We start from the raw sequence: 24,142 nt of genomic DNA on the forward strand, positions 1-24,142 counted from the left end.
CTGTCTGTATCTTATACACAGTAACTCTTCACCTGGAGCTTTTCAAATTAATTTACTTTGGTAAAGTAAAAAGCCTAAATGGTTTCAAAGCCATGCACTCCCACAACCAAAAGCAACCAGCAGTGCTTTGTTCAAAACACCAACAATTTGCAGTACCATGCTTAAAAGCACACTTGGTCTAAATTACTAGCAAAAAAATAAAGATAAAAACAGCAACTATGGAAAAAAGACAAACCACAACAAGCTTTATCTACTATTTGTCATGGTTTCATAAGTCTGACCTTTCCCAAGTTCTGTCATTCTAGCCTGGCCTTATTTTGGCACAATAGTGACACTAAGCAGTTTTCTGTTACTGCTACATACAGACAGTGAGAACTGCCACCAGCTTTAGAGAACAAGTTTTTGTTCTACTACATAGTCTGTGATCAGAGAGACAGCTTCAGGGTCAAGGAGACACACACTCAAAAGGTAATTATCTGTTTGTAGAAGTCCCAGGCACCAGGCAGAGAAGCTCTGATTTCAGTAGCCTCAAGGCAGGAAGAGATGGTGGTTCCTGCTCCAAAACACTTTCACAAAAGTAGGATCTATCAAAGAGTAGTGTCTTCTTTTAGTTCAGGTCTCTTCAATTTGGTTCAACAAAAATACTGAATCAATGGCTTTCTTAGACTTTCCCCACTTCTGAAAAAAGTGGTTAATGTTACAGAGTTCACCTTGTTCAGCTCAACAACCAATTTTAACAGAATAATGCTTTTACACAGCAGCTAATGTATCATGGGCACATCCTAGCAGGAAAAACAATGCACTGTTATTACAGTGATGGCCCTTGGATCAGGCTGCTGGATAAGGAGAATTGGGATCAATTATAACTGGACCAGGCCACAAGAAAGAACTCAGCCCAGCATTGGAATGCTCAACTATACCCAGTAGCTTGAACTGTTCATTTAACTGACTAACTGGGGAATGAGGGTGGTGTGACATCATAGGAGAGATTCAGAGTGAAAATCTGCTGTCAGAACCTTAACAAGATTTTTTTTTAATATATTTTTCTGCATTTTCAAGATGTGCTTTAGTCTGTGCCCACATTCTGCCTTGCAGTCCACAAGATCCCCAAAAGGATCTGTGATTTGGCCTAAGAAAGTCATTAGCAACATCACCATTGACTTGTGCCATTATCTTGTCATATTTTAGACTTTTGGAATGAGCAAAACAGGTAAATTGCTCAAAAAACCCCAAATCAACCTAGAACAAAACACAACAGCCACATCACAGGAAAGACCCAAGAACAGGTGCAGTTATTATGTATTTTGTGGCATACAGATCTAAATCGGCCTTTGGAGGCTGGAACTGAAGTATCTAATAGTGTTTTCTTTTCAAGCACATAGAGATCCAAAATTCAGTGCTTTCTTTCAAGTAAAACCTATATATTTGCCAGGTGGACTAAAGCAATTATGACTGCCACATGTCCTCAGTGCATTAAGGCTTGACTCAGGTTAGTTATTCTAGGGAGTCATGTTCAGGACAGATCATTGCTTCTTACTGCTGCAGGTAGCCATATTCTAAGACACATTTTATAAAGTATTTAAAGGTTTAACACTCATCTATATTATTTATCTTCCTTCTTTTCAAAAAATTATTCTGGTGGATAATTTATTCATACCCAAAGTATGTATATTTGTCCATTATTTTTAAAAATAATCAGGTCTCCCTCATCTTGTGTCCTTCTTGTCAAGTAGCAGTCTCCCCTCACCGGAGTGAAGCACCTACAGCTAACACTGAAGGAAAGACCCAGGCACTTTATAGCAAGGAGCTCTGTGCATTTCAGACAAGGATATTGTGGAAGCAGTTGTCATCCTGGTACAGCTGCTTTACTGAGTGCCTTTGACCTAAGAAAGTTGGTGCAGAAAGTTCCTGTTGCAGCCAGATGCCAAGCTTTGGAAAAAATCCTCCCCTCTAAATTGTGGAAAGTCCAAAAGTTTATGGTGTCATACACAAGGTATTTTGGGACTCCACTTCCAAAGGAGGCATCTCTCTCAGTGCAAACAATACATGCAGGTTTTGAATAAAGTGAAGAATCCACTTGGCTTGAGCCATGGCTAAGAACTTGACTTCCGCAAACAATTCCCTGCCACTAACTGGAAACTGGACACAAAGCCAGGTGACCTCCCACCCCACTCAATACACTCAACTTGCAGGTATTCAACTCAAATTCCTTCTTTGTTTCCCTCCATCCAATGGAAGAGATGAGTTGGGAACTGTTCGGGAAGTCATTAATAATTAACTAAGGAGAGGGGAAAAACCTCACCTCTTTTTTTATGCTTCACTAAATTTTATTCTTTATTCAAATACTGGTCAATTATTTTTAAAAATCAGAATTAAAACCTCTTTCACGTACATCAGCGCCTTGATTCACCTACACATGTGGTATCTACTTACCAAGTGATACACAGCATGTCTGTAAGAATGAACCTTTGCTTGACAAACACAGGTTTCTCTTAGGCATTCCCTCAAGCACTCATTCATTTTAATGGTGTATGGGTCACATTGAAATTCAGCCTTGAAGATGTTAATTATTACTGGTGTTTCATTGCCCTTCTGGTGTTCTACAGCAAACCCTGATTAAATCTGTCATGTGCTTTATGACACACTGCAAAGCCTACCATGAGCAGGGCTGGTTTGGGGTTTTTTTAACCATTCAATGCTTTCAGGGTGCATACCTGGTTGACATACCTTTGAACTCACCTTGCTCTTCACCTACATGACTTTATCTCAGCCACTTAATTTGCTCAACTCACACAGCCAAAGATTGTGCTTTTCACCACAAGTCTCCAAAGATTCTGTGGTGAATCAGCTTTTTACCACACAGCTTTTCCCTGTGATAGGAGACATTATAAGCTGTAGATCCCATGTTGTGTTGATACATTTGCCAACAACTGAACTCAGATATTGCCAAATTACACCAAAATTAAAAAAAAAAAAACCTAGTCACATAATTACTAAGAAACTTGATGGATATAAAAGGATGACTTAAAATTTGTTGCTGTGATCACATACACAGGAACAGAAGTCAAGACAGGACAGAAGAGGAAATTCCCAAATACAACAGGGACAACATGAATTACGCTTGCAGCCCATTAGCACTAACCTGTATTCAAATACCCTCCTAAATATCATTGCATGAAGCATGAGATGCAGCAGGAAAAGCACAGCATGTTGGAAAAAGATGTTTATCAAGGGAACACTTTCATTTGCCAAGCAGTGCTTCATATCCATTGTCACAAATTAGCATTAAAGCCCTGCATCCCCTCAGCCAACACAAAGCACATGCCAAATCTATTTTAGTGTTGTTCCCTTATATTAGATATAGAATTCACATGCACAATTCACTGATAGAATGAACATGGATTACATTCTAGTTCTTCATCTCAACATCATTTAGTACCATTTATTTCACATCAAATTCGAAGACATTTCAAGTTCCTTAGCAACAAACTCAACCAAATATACAGGGTGGCACTGCGTAGAAGTGTAAAATATACTGATACAGGCAAATATCTCTAGCATGAGGCCCTCATCCAGTAATCCTGGGAGTATTCAGCAGTTTAAATCACTGTTTGTACAGCCTCCTGGGCCAACCATCACACAGTGCTGAGAAGGTTCAGACACCAGGACAAATGCTACTCTACTAGTTCATGCACAACTTCTTTCCCATCTGCAACAAAACATGCAGGAAGCATCTTGCACTTAAGTGGCTGTCCTACAGGTGACTTCTGAAATTCAGGTTTGCATGCTTTCTTCAGATGTTGGATTCAAATTAGGTCTCACTTTGCTCACAGATTTCCCACTGTGTCAAAATCTTAACATAACCACAGACATTCCAAGTAGCAGAACTTACAAGCAAAGTATGGAAATAAATGAGAAGTGCTCAGCATGGACCAGGATGACTCAGCAGGTGATCTTTCATATACGTATATATATAGCTAGATGAGTAAACAGCGGTCCCTGGGGAGGAGGGCTGGTTGTCACTTCAGAAAGGTGGGTTTTGAATTAAATAAATAATACACATTAGTAAGTATTTTATGTTTTAAATTCTCTGAATTCTAATGACACTAAATGGGAAAAGCTGAAGGCAGAGCCCAAAACCAAGCTGCCAAGTACTTAAACTTCCCCATGGAGAACTAGCAATTTCAGATGCTGTAGGTCAGTTAACTGATAGTGATCCTACAAAACCATGCTATAAAAAGACTGTTGTAGCTCAGTGACAAAATAAGAAATGAGAAACTTTTCTTTTAATTTCTTCTTAAATACCTTTTCCATAATCTTACACACACAAAAAAAAAAGAAAAAGAGCTTTTAAGTTTTCTCCTCTCTCATTTTGCTGAATTTCTCTAACACAAAGTAGCTATGAAAGCTGTTCATTGAGGACAGCAATTAAAGGTGCTGGAAGGAGAGGGCATAACCACCATAAAGTAGCTATGAAAGCAAGAAACTACTAAACTGTTCATTGAGGACAGCAATTAAAGGTGCTGGAAGGAGAGGGCATAACCACCAGGATATGAAGTTCCTTTGGCTGATTCCCTTGGCCACGTAGAACAGCCTCACAAGGCAGAGGGAACACCAATCCCCACAGCTCAGTGCCATGGGCTCCCTTCTGAAAAACATGAAGTCACAAAGTTTCTTTTCCTTGCTTCACCTGAGGGATACAATTTCATCTCAATTGAGTAAAGCAGACAGAACTCAAGAGTTTCAACTTCCTTAAGCAAGGTAAGCTTTGAAAACAAGCAATTTTGCAGCAGGAGATAAGAAAAAGGAAAGGAAGGGTCAATGAAAAGTTAAATAAAGACAGAAAAAGGTCAAAATAATTTTTAATGGAATACTAACAAAGGAAGTCAGATGACAGTGCTGCAGTGTTCTACATAGAGAAATAGTCTAGTGACTAAATAAAACAAAACACCAAAGGCAAAGGATACTGTGGAGTCATGCCTGATCAAAAATGTTTAATTAAGACTCTGGGGCTGGTTCAAAGCCACCAGAAACAGTTTGAAACAAAATAAAATTTTTATAGCACCACCAAAAACTATTGTTAGGATGTGTTGGAGGTCAGAGAGCTTACACTGAGCTTGGAATAAAAAAGTTAAGTAAAAATAAAAGAAAAAAACCCTTTCTCATCTCATTTGTGTCCACGTCACAGAGCATTCCCAGGAAACTTTCACTTGACCTGAAAGCAGACCCTGAAGCAGCTTAGACCGACACAGATCCTCTTGGCTTGCAGTGCTCTCTGTGCCCCAGGGAGATGTAGAGGTGACCTAGAACCAGAATATTTTCAGCACCCAGTCCACATTCAAAGCTTCATAAGTTCTTCTTAAAACATAAGAAATCTTGGATTTAGTAATTATATAATCTCATCCTTGTTGAGAATGCCTCCAAAACACAGAAGTTATCATAAAATTTGGATCACTAATGAAGAGAAAATGCTTTCTGAGCTCTTTGGATCCTGCCAAAAAAGACACAGCCGTTCTCGCCAAATGTTGCATTCTTTGCAATTTCTAAAGAGACGTGCCTCTTCCCTGTACCAATCTTTAACTGGCTCTGTTACAGTCCCCTCCAGATTCACTTACTGGAAAGGGAAAATAGAAGGAATCAACTTAGAGACAACAGTAAATCTGCTTCTTGCTGAAACTCTGATGCTAAGACTCCAGCTCTGATGGAGCTGGGGTAGGGCCACCCTGAGAGCTCACCTGGCTGTGACTGCACATGGTGTCGCCTGCCCCGACCTGCCTGTTTGCAGCTGCACCTCCCCAGCAGCTCTCACACCACACTGACTTCCTGGGCCAAGGCACCCACTCCCTAAAAACTGCCCGAGACACGCACAGGCACACACATCCCACCAAAAAACATGATTCTGCTGAAGTGCCTGATCAAACAGGTAAGTGCCAGAGATGCCAGAGCAGTGGGGCTGGAGCAGTCAGAGCAGACAAGGACAACTGTATGCAGGTGACACACATCAGGTGACACACAGAAAACTAACATAGGAAATACAGAATGGTTTCAAAAAATGAACAGACTCCTGCTCCAAATGCACATCCAAGTGTTTTACCCCTGTTTTTTTTCACAGCATTTCCCTATGCCTTCCACCTGTGACCTCCTGGCAACCCCATGCTGTTCACCCTCCCCTCCCAGCTGTCACTGTAGTACCTCACACAGGTGAGGACAGGCAGAAAGATGATTCCATGGAATGAGTGTTTTCCTCCACTTCAGCTATGCCAATGACCTGATTTTGAAAGCCGTGTGTGTAAGGGTGATTTAAAGATGTAACCTACAGCTACAGGCACATCTGTAAGCGTGTTTCTGAAAACATTCCCTGGATTGGCTTTTCATCACTGTTAGCCATAAGCACATTAGTCCTACACAATGATGCAGCAGCAGCTACAAGTGACTAACCCCCACCAAAGCTGCTGTCCTCTGAAGGCTACCCAATCCTGCCCAGCCTCCTTCCCTGAGGGAGGGCAGCACATCCCTACTCATAAATGCTGCAACTTCAAACACAGACAAAGCCACTGCCTTCAAACATTCATCCTTAACTCCCTAGCAACAATTCTCTTTTGCCAGAATTCTCCATGCCACTTGCACTTTTTTATTTTTACTGAAGTCTCTTCTTATAATGCTTACAAGTACACAGTCTCACCTTCATCTTCAATAAGTCTTTTAAGCCTCAAAGAGTGAAGATTTTCAGTACAATGGTGAATTTTTCAGTTGAAGTTTAAGTATGGAACAAAATCCCACTTTAAAGTAAGATGCCTCAGTCTGACACTCAAGCTTGAAACAAAATGACATTTAGGCTTTGATCCTCAGTCTTACTCACAAGTCAGCTTTGGAAACAGACCCAAAGTTATCAAGGGCCAATCTCTGAATCAATTTCAAACACGACCCAAATTGTCAGTCTTGCAATTAAGATCCCCTTTGCAGAGATACCATTGTATAAATTGACAGAAATTCAAATTCTCCTTCCACAAACGTAAATTTTTACAGCCAGATCACTTAAACTTTCCATTTACAGTTTGGCTTCACCAGAAGTCCAAGCCCAAGACTGAGCTCTTGGATGCCATGAAATCTTGTCTCTTTCAGACTAATGTAAATCAGGAAGATTTGGGGGGTTTTTTCAGACAATATATGAAGATAAAACAAGATTCATTTGTTTTTCATGTCAGTGTTGTATCTGCTTTGTCTTCTTGCCTTCCTTCAAGGAGAACTGGCAACACCCACACTGCCAGCACTATAGTAGACCCTGAAAAAAACCAAGCAGCATGACTGCTCTGCCATTGCGGTTCTACAGCAAGCATGGAAAGATCAAAATAAAAATACCAAACAAATCCACTGCCAGTCTTGCTAGAAAAGTCCTAATAAATTCTCCTATGGCTTCTAAGCATTCTTGGCCATCCTGTTAACTTGTGCTTCCCAGTCAGTCCTGTGCACAGGTGGAAATACCTTCCTCCTCCAGCAGCATTGCCCCGGAGTAACATATTTCAGGAAAAACAAAAGCAGTCAAGTACAAGACAGAAATCACAGCTAAGAATAACCAGTGGTGAAACACAAACCCTAACAATATTAATCAATAATGCATTATAAAAATGCAAGCCTTAGCAGTAGAAAGTGGCATACTAAATTGCTCATAAGAAAGGATTAATATATTCCTGTCATAATGGAATTGAGTGACACATGACTGAGAATTAGGAGAGCTTGTCCTTACTGCTGAAGATAAACTGCTCTCACTGTTACCTCCCAATTTAATTTGAAGTATGTGTTAGCACTGATAACCCAGCCCTAAGGTGGTGACTGTCAGAATGAAAAGCATGGCAACACTGCAAAAGAATATTCATTTGCAAATTAACTAGGATACATGGCAAAAGGATAAAAATGTAAATTAATAATTAAAATTTTACTTATCAATGTATTATTCCAACACAAACTGCAGAATCTGTTGCTAGTTAGGTTGACACTTCTCAGCTGAATCCACGTTTCTTCTGCTCAGTCTTTCAGAAGTACAATTCCCTCCCTCCAGACGAGCCTTCTGCAGAGCAAAGAGTAAGAAGCCCCAGTGTGCAGCAGCTCCCTTTTCCCACACGTACAAAAACGCTTCTCTTGCTTTAACATCAAGCTGCAGGCAATGGCTCAGCACACTTCCTACTTGCACCCAGAGGTTCCAGTGGTGTTCTTTATTTCATGAAAGCATTTCTTTTAACAATATTAAGTTCAATAATCTCTTTTTAATTATACTGAAATTCTGACTCAAAAAACCCCTACCTGGTGACATATTTCTCCTCAGTACTAATGCTCACTAATGGGAGTATCTGAAAATCCCACATTTTAAAAGCAAGATCTAAAAATCCAATTAGACATGTGCTTTGATCAGCTTTTGCCTGCTTCACCACCAGTTCCAGCTTGAGAGGCACACCAACATGAACCGTTAGGAATGGCCCAGCATGGAATAGCAGAGAGTGGTTTGCATGCCAGCACCACCAGAGCAAGATAAAAGGACCAGCAGGCAGAAGAAGAGGAAGCAACAAAAGCCATGACCTGAAATGTTCTTGCCTGTCACCAGCCAGCTCTACCAGGGATCACACACTTGGAAAGCCAGTCCTACTCCTCTGTGAACACGTGCCAGGCTATGTGTATCCTTTTAGCTGGAAGTTACTGGCTTTCCTTTGAATAAATATTTCTGATGAAATAGATTCCCCTAGGAGGGACTGCTCCTCCTACATTATGCCTTTGCTTTCTGTCCTGAAAGTATACTCATATTTAGCATCCAAAACTGAGAAAAGTCTAAGAAGCTAAGGTTAACTGCAACCCACTACACGAAACATGAAACCCTTATGACCATGGTGGTGGATCAACTGGCACAGCAAATTCTTCTCACTGCCTACCACTTGTCTCTGGGCTCCTCTGCAGCCCAAGGCCATCTGTGAGGGCTGCCAGAAGAGCTTCTTCAGGAGTTGGTAAGTTAGTAAATCATAAAAATGAGCTAGCAAGCCTACTGCCAGAACCCTGATGGAACCAAGATATCTCAATTAACTGGACCAACCTTCCTAGAGTAGCACCTCTGTCACCAGGACCATCCCTTCCTTCCCAGAGTGCTTGTCCATGTACCACTGACATTGTCCAAAGACACGATCATTCAGTAGTAAGCCTGAAGCTCACTAGGTTGAACTCCCAGCTCCTCCAACCACTGAAGTCATGGACACATGCTAGGAAGGAGGTTAGTTTTTACTTATTTGGCCAGTTTACTACAACCTGGTCTCCCAACACAGCAGGTGACCCACACAAGAACATTGCAGGGGCACAGCCCATCCCAACACAGATACCATGAGAGCACGCTGCTCACAGAGACAGCTCAGCCCAGTGCCCTACAAAGCAGGACACTGCCTGTCCCAGGAAGGAGGCCACAGGACCAACTTACAGAGCACAAGCTCACAGTATTGGTAAAAGGCATTTCAAGATATGCAGGGAAGAACACAAATGGGAAGCTACAGACAACCTGTGCTTGTTTTATCATGCTGCAGACATGGGTGTACATACCCCTACTCCAGCAGTAATGAAAGGATGAGTGTTTTCTCCATCCATACCTCGGAGCTCCCATGTAGCCTGTATCTGACACAAACCCATTTCAAAGAAATTGCAGAAGTGAGGTGGTAATTGGGGTCATGCCCGTGTTCACATTTGAATTTGAATAAAGCTGTCAGAATTATCCGTTTTGGTAGCCAGCAATTGTTTTCAGCAGTAATTTGCTTTTCCATTGTGCTGGTGATACCCCCCTACCTATGTTAACTGTGCAGGTTCAGAGAAGCTCTGTAACACACATCACTGTTGCCACTGCATGTCAGGCCCATCAGACTCCTGCCCTCAACCTCTGCTTTGTGCCTGCCATAAGGACCATGCTTCAGTTGAGCCACAAAGGTGGACTGTGCCCTGGCGCTGCAGAAGAGCAAGAATAGAGATAAAAGCAAGGCAGGAACCAACCCCTCCTTCCTGACAGCCAATTGTTTTGGTCCACTTGAACAGGAACTCATCTTTGCACCATCTGTTCTGGATCAACACCCTTCACCCTTCCCAGTCACACTTTAGCCATGAGTGCAGAAACACGGGGTTCTCAGATCACGTTCATTTACAGCACAACTCTCTTGCAGCTGCCTTGCTTGCATATGAGAAAGTGAGATGCATTTGAGGCATAAGTGCTCAACTTGCAACTGACCTGCCAACCTTGAGCTGTACTCACAGATTATTGGCAGCCTGGGAAGACAAAGCTTCCCTGCTTCCTGGGATCAACCTCTTCTCCCCAAGGACCAAATTACAACGGGCAAAGAAAGAAGCAATTAAATAAAATCCATTATTTTTTCCCTGAACTTGACAACATTTTCATGTGTCAGAAAACAGCAAACCCATTTGCCAAAGGGCACAGGAACAGATGGGAACTGAAAGGGCTATTACAGAAATTAAGCATGTAAACACTGGTTGTCTGCTCAAAGTCCCGCTCCTGTAATTTCCACGTGTGCAGTATTTGATATGGCCATAGCACCATTACCACATGCCCTCACTTGAGGAAGATGGGTGCACATTTTTCCAGTTTGCTACATTGTGCTTAAAACTGCCTGCAGCTAGGAAACATGACAAACATGACAGAACCCTGCTATTTCCAGCAAGGGAGTCAAATGTGAAAAAAAGACACCATGTGTATTTTTAGGCTATAATTGAAATTTTAAAGTGGCCCCTCTCCCGAACATTTGAACAAACGTAGTGTCCAAGCAATCCACTACTAGCCACAACTTGTGACAGAGCAACATTTTTCATAATTCAATGCAAAATTAATCTAACGGATGAGCAAGAAGCAGACAAGCACCAGAACTTCAGACACAGATATATCTTTTATTATGCTTGACTGTGAGGGGGATACAGAAACTTAGAGGTCAGCAGAGGAGAGAAAAGGTAGGAAGAAAAGCATTCCTAGATGCCTTGCAGTGATGACAACAAGTCCATCTCTTCAAAATGCCTCACTGCAGTTCTTAGTCCTGTGCACCTGTGGGAAACAATCACACATGTTCAGCAAGACAGATGGGAAACATGTTGTTTCCAAGACTGAGGTAAAAAATACCCTTTCAAACACATTAAGTAGCTTCAATTTCCCCACCGTGCACTGCAGGAAGCATTACTTTAATGCCCCAGAATTCACAGAAACTGAAAAAGATGCTAGATTGAGATCTGAGGCTGCTCTGAGCAAACATTCATGAAAAGCTGCACCAAAGTTTCCTTTTTCAAGGAACAAATATCAACAATGTCCCATAGGCACCACAGAAACATGGGGGTCTAAAAGGGAAGGATCTGAGAGAGCATCAGCCAGCAGCTGCAGCCCCTCACAGAGACAGCTGCTGATACTTTCATGACTTTGACTTTAAAACTGCAATAAGAGACAAATGAGCAAAGTGCAGGGACAACACACTTTACAGAGAGGCAATATTTTAATTTACAGCTATGTTAAACATCGGTGCATGAATGAAAACCCAGGATGCATCATGCATATCAGCTTGATCAACATGTAAAAGCTTGGCTCACATAGCAAGACCATAGAAAGGATACAGTTTCATTGTATGTGCTTTTTTTTTCTTCCTTATTTTAGTAAACTTAGATTTGCTGGCAAAACCTCTAGCAGACCTGGACAAAGAGGTAAAAGAAAATGAAAAGAGAAGAGGCAGAGCTTTTTTCCACCTATATTGATCCAGTAAAACCTTCACTGGCAAAAGCTGTCCAAGCACAACACTATCAAGCATAAGTCAGGGTTGCTATTCCGGAAAACAGACTTCGAGGCACAGGTGTGGCCTCCACCTCAGTGAGGTCTCATGGAGGCAACACTTTGTACAGGAGCTTTCAAAAGGAGCTCTCAAAGCCCCATGTATCTGCACCAGGAGCATTTTCCTGTTAGGAGCACTCCACAGGACACAAGACTGGCCACAACCATCATCCTCACAAGCAGAGAGCACACTTGAAGGGGGCTGCAGAGGTGTTACTTGGGCTGAGCGCCGGGAATTGGGTTGTGCCTGATATCTAGTTTGCATACAGTCTATTCCAAGCCTATAGGGAATTGCAAGCCTCACATCATATAAGCTAAAGAAATCCACCGCATACCTCCAGTTTTATTCCTGAATGTGCCACTAGCCTGGTGGAAAACCATGAAACAAATCCCAGCACACATACCCTTCCTGACCATGCCTCAGTGTCCCTAGCTATAGAGTGAAAAAGAAAGCATGGACCTACTTTGTGGACCATTTTGAAGCCTTCTGATTAAAGTAAGTATCAACTGCCCCAGAAGTACAGTTGGACCCAAATTCTTAAAGATTTCCGGAAACACCTCTCCTAACTTGCTCCCAGTGAAACTTCAACGGCAACAGACAGCATGAAAGCAGACTCGCCACTAACCAACATACAACACACATGGCTTGACACTCAGCAGTGTTTACAGGCTCTCAAAATGCTGAAAAACTACACCAGGCATAAAGCTTCAACGGCAACAGACAGCATGAAAGCACAGACTCGCCACTAACCAACATACAACACACATGGCTTGACACTCAGCAGTGTTTACAGGCTCTCAAAATGCTGAAAAACTACACCAGGCATAAACCATTCTGGCAAAGTAGGAGTGGCTGAGGTACAATCTGATGACAAGAGATCCCCACACGGCTGGAATGGGAACCTAAAATAAATCTCCTGGTCACATCCCAATGAATGCAGAAACAAGAAAAAGATAACACACAAACAAACACACCAAACCTAAAAGTCTAAAAGGAAGGGGGGAAAAGCCTCTGTAAAGACTGGCAGTGGCAAAAACCCCTAGCTATTTTGGACAAACAAGAATTATGACCTGTTTCCCTTGGTGCCCAGGCGCACTGGGGGGAATGAGACATTTCTAGCTGCACAGAGTTCTCACAGTACTGTGTTATCATGCATTTTGTTTTGCATCCTCTGCAAATATTCTCCTCTCTCTGCTCTGGAAGATTTTCTTTAAAAGTGTTCCAGGAAACAGGCACAGAATGGGGAAAGACTCACCAGCAACACTGATGTGCTCTGGGGAGGAGAGAAAGAAAAAAAGGAAACAAAAACAAACCACAAAACAACCACAAGCTGGCTCAAGACAGCCATATACGAAGACAATTTTAATTAAATCACGTCTGTCTTATATCATCTATTTCAGCTAATTTAGCATCTCAAACAAGTTTTATCTCAAAATAGTTAATAGCTCTAGAAGCCCCAACTTTTTTCACTGTTTTTTTTCTTTAATGCAATTACATTTTTGCTGCTGCACCAGAAATATTAATAGCCTTTTCTGCATGAGACAGAGAAGCTATACAGGAGAAGAAAGCTTTGATCCTATTGATGATCTGCATGCTGATGGTTACATGCAGCTTGTCTGTCAATGTAATTTCTACTGAAGCTATTGAAAATAGGCAGCAGCCCTCTCAATACTTCAAGCATGCATCTCTATAGGAAAAAAAAATTATATTCTCTTGACTGTAGAAAGGACAAGTAGGTGGGAAAACAGACAAGCAAAGCTGTTGTTGTTGTTCTACTGTATATTGGTCTGTAGGAAGACACAGAGGGACAAATTCTGCTCTTCATTATAGTACCTTTGATCCAGAATTGATCTAACCTAGCCAATGGAACTGACCCAGATTTACAGGGGAGAAAGAGTTCAGGGCTCCACCCAAGCCTGCAATCCTATATTTCTACATCCAAGGGAAAAGTATACCCTTTGTACAATCCAAAATCCTCTGCTGTAGCACAGTAGACTTGACCCAGAACTCACTAAAATCAACTGAAAAGCAACCACGGTCTCCTCCAGCCCATTATGCAGACCTCGTGCCATCCACCCACCAGCAAATTCCAACCACTCAGTGTACACCTTTCAGGAAAAAAAAAAAAAAAAAAAGGAAAATCTTATGTCTTACCCCAAACTCAACACCCTAGCAGGGAGCCACGTTCACCCTATCTGAGCTTCCCTAACCTTGCCACAAAGGACAAGTAAAACTGATTTGGGAAGAGAAGGAATGTGGAGAGGCAGAGATTATCTGGCACAGTCCACAGGATTGCCAGTGCCACGGTGGCAGGAAGTCTGCACAATGTCCAGCTGACTGATCCTGTAACAATTAACAAATCCAGCAAGTGGGACACAACAGTGCCTGGAAGTGCACGTGTCCACAGACACCCCTGCAGTCTATCACACTCTGCTTTATCACCCCAATGATTAGCAGTAACTTCAACTTCATAATTATGTGCACACATACACATACTTAATTCTAAAGATAAAACGCTTATCACTATCTAGAAACTCAAATGTACTTTAGAAGTTAACCAAGACCAAAATACACAATCAAGACAGGCTTTATCATTTTGTATTTATGACACCAACTGACACATTTTATTAATCACCAAGTGTTTAAATACTGTTAAGGCTCTCCTCCTCAGTTACTATAAATTTTCTGCCACCACTTCCTGCTGTAAAAATACAGATTACTAGAAGGACATATTCAGCTCCTGGTACCCACCAGCATGGGTGCAGAATGTGCTATTCCATGTCAGGTCACTTCAGATAATACAGACGTTTATGTTCTGCCTGCATATCAATCAGCTTTAAAGCGCTATAATGCAAATAGTCGTTAAAAGGATTTTAACTACCTAAAGCTCTTTGTTTTAAGACAAGGTATTACAGTAAAGATCATCCAGGAGATCCAATTACAGTCATCTTATTAATTATATGTCTACCTTGCCTAATTCAAAAATCCCTACAAGCTATGCATTTTAAAGTTTTTGATTCTTTCATACAATCATTTAACAGCCAAAAAAGCATGAAAATTACTAGCTACAATGTCATTTATTAAACTAATTAAGAAGGCATTACTCTAAGGGTCCAGAAGCCCACCTATCTTGAGTGTCCATGTCTTAAAGATGAATAAAAGACAAAAAGAAAAAAAAAAGAATCCCACAGTTCTCTGCTTTTTACAGAGTACAATGTGTTCAAGAAGTGGATTGAAACCCAACAAAGACTTTTATTCCTTGTGGATAATATATGTGCACTCTGCAATTAAAATCTATGTCTCTTATCACTCAGCCAAATAACATAAAAAGAGACAATCTTTTGATATTAAGATGACTAAGGAGGGCATCTTTTAGCTTGAGACAATACTCAAAGCAGCAGCAGCAGTTCCTCTGCAGATTGAGCACAGCTGAGGATGAAATCCTGCTCTTTTACCTCCTGGAGAAGAGACAAAGAGGGGCCTGATCCTGCAAAACCACGCACTGATCACTTTACTCATGTCCTTGAAACCAAGGCTGCCTCCCCCTGCCAAAGGAAAGGCAGACAACATTTACAGGATGTGAGCATTTCACACCTGTTTTCGCACGGTGCAGTCCACCTACCTCCATGGCATGTGTTGGATAGAGCTACCATCTCCCAAACCCCCAGAATCACAGTGCTGTGAGAAATTCTGCTTGATTGCATTGATTGTATTTTCCATTTCCCCCAGAACCTTTTTCCGTTTTTTCATAGGAGTGTGAAGCCATCGCAGCAGTGATTGATAGTAACGGAGCAAAGTCATCCCTCAGTGTCTACAGCCTAGCACAAACAAGATGAAGGCTACCTTGAAGAGGCATTCTTACTGTTTAAATTGATACCCTGACAAACTATAAAAATCCTGGCTCTTCCACAGCCTCTACAGCCTTCTACAAGGAATTAATAAAACGATTCCTCTGTAAACCTTGATGTTTCCAAATGTGTAAGTTGAGAAAGAGTAGCAGAAATGAGAAACCACACTTACCACTCATTTCACTTAGTAAAATAACAAAGGCACCTATGTGGAGCACGTGGCACTTCTGGGATTTCTTTTAATATCAAAGAACTTAATACTCCTTACAGCAGCCTTGTTAGGAGAAAAAGGTTTGCACTTCAGAAATCAGTGCATTTGGATTACCTGGGCCACCAACTACAGACTTTGTAGAGGGTGGGAAGGTGGGTGAGTGCATGTGCACATTCACACACATTGTGTGCAAAGCCCTCTTTTTTTTTTTTTTTTCCAGTCAGCATTTTACAAGTGTTCATACTCAGCTTTTTTAATGCACAGATTCAAATTTGTCAGGGGAAAAGACATGAAACACTTAGTTTCCAAATCTAGCCTCAATGTCAGTTAGTGTGTTCTCATGAACATTTTCCTTCAAATGTTCCAGTGGCAGCCATCTAATTTTATTTCTTTTAAATAACATCCCCTTCTGATGCTTGTAACTTGAATGTTAATGCCTCATTCAGGACCTCATCTCTAATGTGTAAAATTAATATGACCAAAAGAAAAACCGTCATCTGCTTTCATTGCCAACACTGGGCACAGTGTAAAAAGCAACCCAAAAAAGCATTACTATTTTAAAATAACTCCAAAAACCTTGGATATTTAAATGTTAAATGCGTAAGGCAGTGAATTTTTTTTTACACAAGGAAGCCTTCCTTGACTCCCATGGACACAAAGCTTCCTTGCTGCAAATTAACAAATGTCTGTGCTGCACCTACTTATACCACGCTGTTATCCAAAGTCCTGTTAGCATATCACAGAAATGAGAGTCCTGTTATCCACTGTGGCTCTCTGAGGCTTGCTGCCACAGAGCTTTTCAATCTCTGAGCTCTCAGAGTGGAACTAGCAAAACACACAGCTCCCACAGACATGCCTCCCCTCATGCAGCTCCCATGTCCTGCCTGAGGGGCTCCCCACCAGCCTGCAGGGATCGGACGTCACAGGAAGGGCAGAGCAGAGGATGCACACTGCCACGGGATAGTCAGCACCCTCATTCCTTTATTCCTTATGGATAAGTGCTCCTAATTTGTGCACAAGTTGCTGCCTTCCATTAATTAATTCCTAGTGATGCTACAGGTGTTATGACAGCCCCAGAGAACACAGGGGAGGAAACTGAAATCTAACATGGGCCACTGATGTGGAAACTTACAATTTCAGTTTCACAGAAGGGATCTACTCCAGACAATCTCCCCAATAGCTAGCTCCTTATGAAGGAACATGTGGAGAGGGCAAGAAAACAAACCATATGCATTGATCAGCATTAAATGAAAAGTGGAGGATGAAAACATTACACAAGAGAAGCAACCCAGAGCCCAAGCGTATATGTGGTAAAATTTTGGTTTATCCATGAAACCCGAGTTTCAGGTGCCAAACAATTACATCAAAGGGGGAACATACTGCACCCACCGCTGATTACAGTCACAAAATTGAAATCCAAGAAAATCCCTGTGGCATTAACTGCAGATAATTAGGAACTGAATTCTTTCACTGGTTCACAGTAGTCTCTGGTGGTCTCAACTTCTAGCTAAGAGCACGAGGCTTGTGCCAGAAACACCACTTGGTCACACACAAGAATTCTGCCCATAACAAAAGGATAATATCTATAACCTGGGTACTGAAACACAAATAAGGAGGAATTAAATGAACTCAGTTGGAATTGTGACTGTAAGGACAAATACTTTGTCCACAGAGATCCTACATGATTGAGCTACAGGGAACAGGAACATCCAAAGTATGAACATGCTTTGAAATATTATCCTTGTAAGACAGTAAGTGGCTGCTGAATCTAAGTAACCCACCACAGACAAGTCTTCATCTTTATCCTGGACATGCCAGGCCTACACATTCCTGAACTTAATTTCGTTCTTTTAATGTGAAGGGGAAAACTCCTCTTTTCATTGATTTCAAGTGGGCCCTTCACCCATGCATCTTATGCTTCATTTTATGTACGTTGACACTTCAAGTCACACACAGAACTCAAACGTTTGCTTTGAACAGCACGAACAATCAGAAAAAAACCCATCAGATTCAAATCATTGTGTCTCCCATCCCAGTTCTTAACTCCCTCAGGATCATCTTAGAGTTGATACATAATACATATGCATCAGCCCAAAAGGCTTGAGAGGAAAAAAAACTGTGCTAGAATGACATTCACACAAGGACAACTGCAGCAGCTTTGTCAGGCAGGATTTGATATAGTACATCTGGCAACAGTCAAACAAAATACAGTAATGCTGGCTTTGGAAAAACTAACATGAATCTAATTTCTTCCAATTGTCTGAACCACTTTTAGAGTTAATTACATGGTACAGCACAAGATAAACTACCTGCCACTTCTGAAACGTAATGGAAGCAACTTTAGAATTCAGAAAGATGCTCATATTTCTGAATATGAAATAAAAATAAGATACTAGTTGAAACCAATCAATTGTATCAATTTATTCATAAAAAGCACTGGACATTTCTGCTCTAGATGCTGTTTTACTAAGTTCAAGACAAAGTTTCCATGCATACTGACTTTATCTCTGGAAAAGTTAATTAAGCTAATTCATGACACTTCACATCTGTGAATAGAGTGCCTGTGCTCTGAAAGTTAGGACATATATTCCCAATATTGATACACAGTAATAATAATAAAAAAACTTATAAAAAGCTACATAGTAGAAAATATAACAGTGGAGTAATAAATATCCTGATAAGTTAAAACATTATAAGACATGACTGCGACATAATTACCCAGGTAATTTTTGCACAGAGACATTTTTATTTCTTCAGTTCAGCGAGCAGTTGTTGCAAAAACCGACCTACACTCATTTGCACTGCAATAGAAAAAGCTGCTCTTCTAATAAGATTCATATTCACCAACCAAGAAGATTTTCACAAGATACAAAGGGCAGCTTAACTCTCAACTCAAAGCAGTTCCAGACTACCCGTTTCTTTGAGCAGAGTGACCAGAGTAGGTTTGCTCACACTGATGACAGTTCCATGGAAAGCTATGAAAAGCTTTTACAGGGACACCAACAAACAGATACAGCACACGGCAGGGTTTCTGGGGGATGGATTTCATTGCATGCAATTAAATGAGGGCCAGTTCTTGTGGCTGTCAAATTTCTCTGTACCCCAAACAGAATAATTTAAAATCAGTATACAGGGTCCATCAAAGGAATGCCACATACCCAACTGCCTTGCAGATCTCATTCTCCTTTGTAAGCAAGAGAGAAAGCAAGGATCAATTGCAAGATGGGAGACTGCTGCATTGATTTTCAAACAGAATCTGCCATCAAAACCAATGGTGAGCTTGTCTTCAGACATAAGGAAAAAAATCTCCTGTGGTCTGAGTTGTTCTGATATTTGAGCAAAGGCAGACGTCAGCTATCAGCCATACAGTGCTGCATGTGTAACTGAGATGATCATGGAGATGAGGCAAGTCTGACCTGCAAGATCTAACCTTCGTCAGCATCCAGAGGAGAGCAGTGCAACACTAAAACAGGAGATGGAAAACTGAGGAAAAAAGTGCAAGTGGGAGGGATGGGAAGGGAATCAGGTTTAGAATAAGTCAGTTTCATAAACCTGTCTGAGGTAAGATAAAGATGGTATTAATTATCCTGCCTCTGTGAGGAATTTCACACTTTGGGGGATCCTAACACACCACCAGTGTGACCCCCAGCCTGGCAGAGCAGCTCCTGCCTCACAGGAGTGACTCACAGTCCTCTGCCTGCTGCAGCTGGGAAGCCTACAGAACAAAGCAAACACATCTGTTAAAGTGTAGGCAGGCTAAAGACCAGTGAGCAAACTGATTTCACGGGAAACACAGCAGATAAAGCTATGATGGGCTATCACATAAAACCCCAAGACTGCCCTATTTCACACAGACAGAAGTTCCAGGAGCATGGAGCAAAAATAAGCTTGCACTCAGTTATCTAGATAGCACATGGCAGGAGAGTGAAAGGGGAAAATATTTGAGCAAAAGAGACAGGGAAAATCAGCTATATATTGCTATATCTCCAGCTACAGCAAACACCGCAACATGTTTTTTTTTCAGTAAAGGCTAGACAGGCAATAGGAAAACACATCGAAGTCCCCACTACCACTTCTTCCCTCAGGACCCAACATAGCTTCAGATAAGCCACAACAGCCAGGATGATCTCCAGCATTTTCTTCACAGTGGTCCTGAGCACTGGAGAGCTGCACAATTCACCTTCCCTCAACAACTGGTTGGGAACTTAACTTGGGAGGGTGGGTTCCCAGCTCTTTGGCAATCTCTGACAAAACTCAAGACAACGCAAAGGTGCAATAACCAAACAGCACATTTACAGCTGGCTTCCCAACAAAGAATGGGAACACAGCCAAAAAGAGAAGATACAGTAAAAACCACCTGATTTCCTTCCAGCATGAATGTGTTGGTATTTGAGATACGGAACAAGGGATACATCATATGCTTTTGCAAAGACAAGGCTAAGCTCATCTTCCCAGCTTCAGACATTAGGTGTGTTTGTGTTGTTTGGGGTTTTTGTCTTTTTTTTTTAAAAAAGGTTTCTGTTAACTACGTCATTTTCTTTTCTTTTTACCCCAAAGGAAAAAAAAACAAACCTATCAGCAGAAATTTGTGTCTCAAACATTTCTAGCAAGAGTTCCATATTCAGATCTCCTGAAATGGAAAATCCCCTCTAACAGATAAATTCTTAACGCGGATGGGGTTAGACTCATCATCTGGTGGCCTCCTAGCACCTTTCACCTTCACTTTCTCTCACCTGAAACTGACGAGACAGTTCTGTAAGCAGCCTCCTGAAACTCACTGAGAGAACTCTGGGGCTCAAGAAACTGACAGTAAGGACCTGACACTTCTCGTTGAGGATTTATCTGAAAACCTTATTTTCTCTCCAAAAGGTTTGGGTGGGAATTTTTCATCTAATTCTGATTGCAAAGTGCCTCTGCCAGAGAGCATGGTAAGCAAGAGCATGTCACAACAGTGACACTGACACGCCAGAGATGAGAGACAGCTCCCTCCTGCAGCCATCCAAAGACATGCCGCAGTGGAGACCAGGTAGAATTTAGAACCCCCCTCAACAACAAAAAGGACATTAACCAAGATTTTGAAAGCTCTTAATACCTCCAGTCCTGACATACTCTGCCCAGGATCTGGCTCCGTTGAATTCTGACTCACAAGAAAGGTTACGAGCACATGTTACAAAAAAAGACTTAATTCCTAAAAATTATCCACTACCCAACGTATACCACATTCACGGGTCTACCACCTCCCTCCTTCCTGATCCTTCAGGAACTCTACATTCATCTATCAGTTGCGTTACCAGGATGGTACCATGTACAATGGCATAACAGACACCTGGGGGAGCAGCAGTCTGAGCCCCACAAACCGTGGGGAACCCACTCTGCGCATGACTAAAGCGGAACTCGAGAACTTGCCAGCAGTTTCTGCTATGGAAACAGCCCACAAAAAATAAAAAATCAGAATAAGTTATGATGAAAAAGGCAAAATACAGGTTATGTTCTATTTATTTCCTACTCCACTCACACTAACAACCTAAATACATGTCACACATGACATGGGTGCACATTATCCTCCCGGTTATTTCACAGCTTCGCATTCTCTCCTCAGAGCTTATGCTAAATCCTTTGAACTGTACTAAAATATCAGCCTATTTATAGCCTCATAATACAATGAACAAAAAGCCATAATCTCCAATAGTTAACTGTAGAGCATATTGAGAATTCTTAAACAATGATTTTTCTACATTCAAAAATTCACAGAAGAATATTTAGCCTAATCTCTCACCTACTAAATGTTAAGTTGTGTTCCAGCAGTGTAATTCATCTGAAACAAGGGGAAATAATAAGTCTTGGCCAAATTTTCTGAATATGTGAGCAAACTATATAATCTGTGGAAATCCACCAATTAAAATATCACACTTCTATTAAATTGGTGAAGCCATGTTGCAACCCATAATTCTGCATGGTGCCTTGAAGAGCAGAAATAAAGCCTTCTCCAGGTCTGCTAAGGACTGAGCACTCCTTGTGAAACCAGTAAGCATGGCACAGACACAGCAGGAAAAAGAAGAAATATGCTAATTTTTCCAAGAAGTCGACAGGTATTAACACAGATGGGCACCATACAAGAACACATTCATCAAGCAAATTATACCAACTCTGGAGGAGCAGGCAGCTGATAGAAAAACACCAAACAGGACTTGGCTTCACCACAGAACAGCAGATCTACTGATTCCTAATTCTCTCAGTGCACCAAGCCTCTACCATTTGATGAAAAACTCTCCAGAAAGTTTAAGGAAAAATCACTTCTCGTAGAATCATTTAGGTTGGAAAAGACCTCTGAGACTGAGTCCAACCACTAACTCAGCACTGCCAAGTCCACCACTAAACTACGTCTCTAAGTGCCACATGCACATATGGCAACTACGGGAGCCACAAACAGGGAAAGAAAAAGTCGATCTGAATAGATCCTTTTTCCTTTTACTGCAATTCCCTTATCATCTACAGCTATGTGCCTGTAGGCAGGACGCTTGAGAGCCGGCAGAAGACAATAGCAGGTACGGCGGGGAAGGCTCGCCTGCTGAGGAGTGCAGCCAGCCTGCCAGCTACAGCTGCTGGCCCACGAAGAGGCATCACTCCCTCTCACCAGCATCGCTCCTCTGCTCAGCTGTCAGATCCCTCCAGAAAGACACTGCAAGTGCAATTCCCACGTCATTTCTCAGGCAGAAGGGGGAAAGAGTGAGACAGACAGACCAAAATGATTTTTTTTTTGCCATGTTGGACAAATTTTACCAAGCTGCACAAAGCATCCACGAGGGGTCTGTGCACACAGCTGACACTTCGTGAAGTTTCCACAGCCCAAGCCCACCTTTGTGTGAATCAGTAGCTGATCTACGTGGGACTTCCCTGGGAGCCAGCATCCACTGCCCCCGGTACAGGTCCGTCCCTAGGATGAGGGAAACCGGGAAGCTAAAGTCTCTTTAAGGTGTGGAGCCGAGGTGATCCCTGCGCCCCTGCACAGCGCTCCGCAGCCTGCGTCCCTGCGGGCATCCGTGCCCAGCCAGCGGCTCCACCCGGGGCTCCTCGGCCGCCCGAAGAGCGGGACGCGGCCGGGCCGGGCAGCAGCGCGGCGGGCAGGGCCCGGGCCGGGCCGGGCAGCCGCCCCTGCCGCTCCACACAACTCGGGCGAGCCGGAGCGGAGCTGCCGCCGGCGGTAGCGGGTGCCCTTGCTCGGCCGCGGTGTTCCTGACGCTTCCAAAAACGAAAAGATGGGAAGACGAAGGCCCGCGACCCCTGACAGGAGGTGGAAGCTGGCGTCCCGCTCCCGGCGAGGGGGACCCGCGGGGACCGGGCAGCTCCCGCCGCCCCTCAGCCACGAAGCGCTCCCCAGCCGCCGTCGTCTCCCGTTCCCCCTCACCAAGCGCACGATACAAAGCGGAAAATAACAAAATCCTTAAACAAGCCAACTTTCCTCCCTCCCGCGGGAAGTTTCCTGCGGGGGGCGAGGCGACCTTGCCCGCCCGCCGCCGCCGAGCCCCGCGCCTGCCGCAGTGCCGCCGGGAGCCGAGAGCTGGAGCCGGGGGCAGCCGGCGGGGCTCCCGGGGCGGCTGCCACCTGCGCCGGCAGGGAGCGAGGAGGGCGCTGCCCTCGGCGGTGCCGGCGCCGTTGCGGTGCCCTACCTGGGTGCAACATACTTTGGAAATAGAAGATGACGAGAATGAAGGAGCCCACGGAAGTGACCAGGACCATCCTGCACACCCGGTTCATCCTCATTACTTCCAGTACCGCCGGCTTCATGGCGTTGTCCGGCGGCGCAGAGAGGGCGGCGGAGCGCGCAGGGCTGGCGCTGGGAGCCGCTCCGCGCCCGCTCCGCGCCGAGGAGCCGCCGCCGGAGGATGCCCGAGCACCCGCGCCCCGCGCCGGGGGGCGTTAATGATGGTCCCGCCCGGCGGCGGCGGCGGGCGGGGACGAGCCGGGCGGCCCCGAGGGGCTGCGGCGCCGCGCCCTCACTGCCCCTCACGGCCCCGAGGGCGTCCGGCAGCCGCCGTCCGAGCGGCCCCGCTGCCCGTGAACTTGACCACCTCTGGGTCACTCGCCCTCTTCAGGGGAGCGGGGTCCGGCAGCCGCCGGCGGGCAGGAGCATCCGTTCCTGCCTGGCTCTGCCCGGCGCCCCGTTCCTGGAGAGAAATTCTCCTCTCGCGCTCTCAGTGGTGCCCGTCGCTCCGCTAACCCTAAATCCTTGCAGGTCTCCCCTCGCTCCG

At 43.4% G+C, this 24,142-nt stretch overlaps 1 protein-coding gene across 1 annotated transcript in view; it reads right to left on the reverse strand.

Moving 5' to 3' along the window:
* The window catches only part of CHST11 (carbohydrate sulfotransferase 11), a 156,774-nt gene extending 132,982 nt beyond the window's left edge, over positions 1 to 23,792 (reverse strand). The window contains exon 1 of the mRNA XM_039721026.1: positions 23,561 to 23,792. Within this exon, the coding sequence (XP_039576960.1) occupies positions 23,561 to 23,678 (118 nt within the window). The 5' untranslated portion in view covers positions 23,679 to 23,792. The remainder of the gene's footprint in view (positions 1 to 23,560) is intronic.
* Between the last annotated feature and the right edge of the window lie 350 nt (positions 23,793 to 24,142).

Source organism: Passer montanus, unplaced genomic scaffold (genome assembly GCF_014805655.1).
Source record: "Passer montanus isolate IOZ18808 unplaced genomic scaffold, ASM1480565v1 scaffold106, whole genome shotgun sequence".
In the NCBI taxonomy this organism is placed as follows: Eukaryota; Metazoa; Chordata; class Aves; order Passeriformes; family Passeridae; genus Passer; species Passer montanus.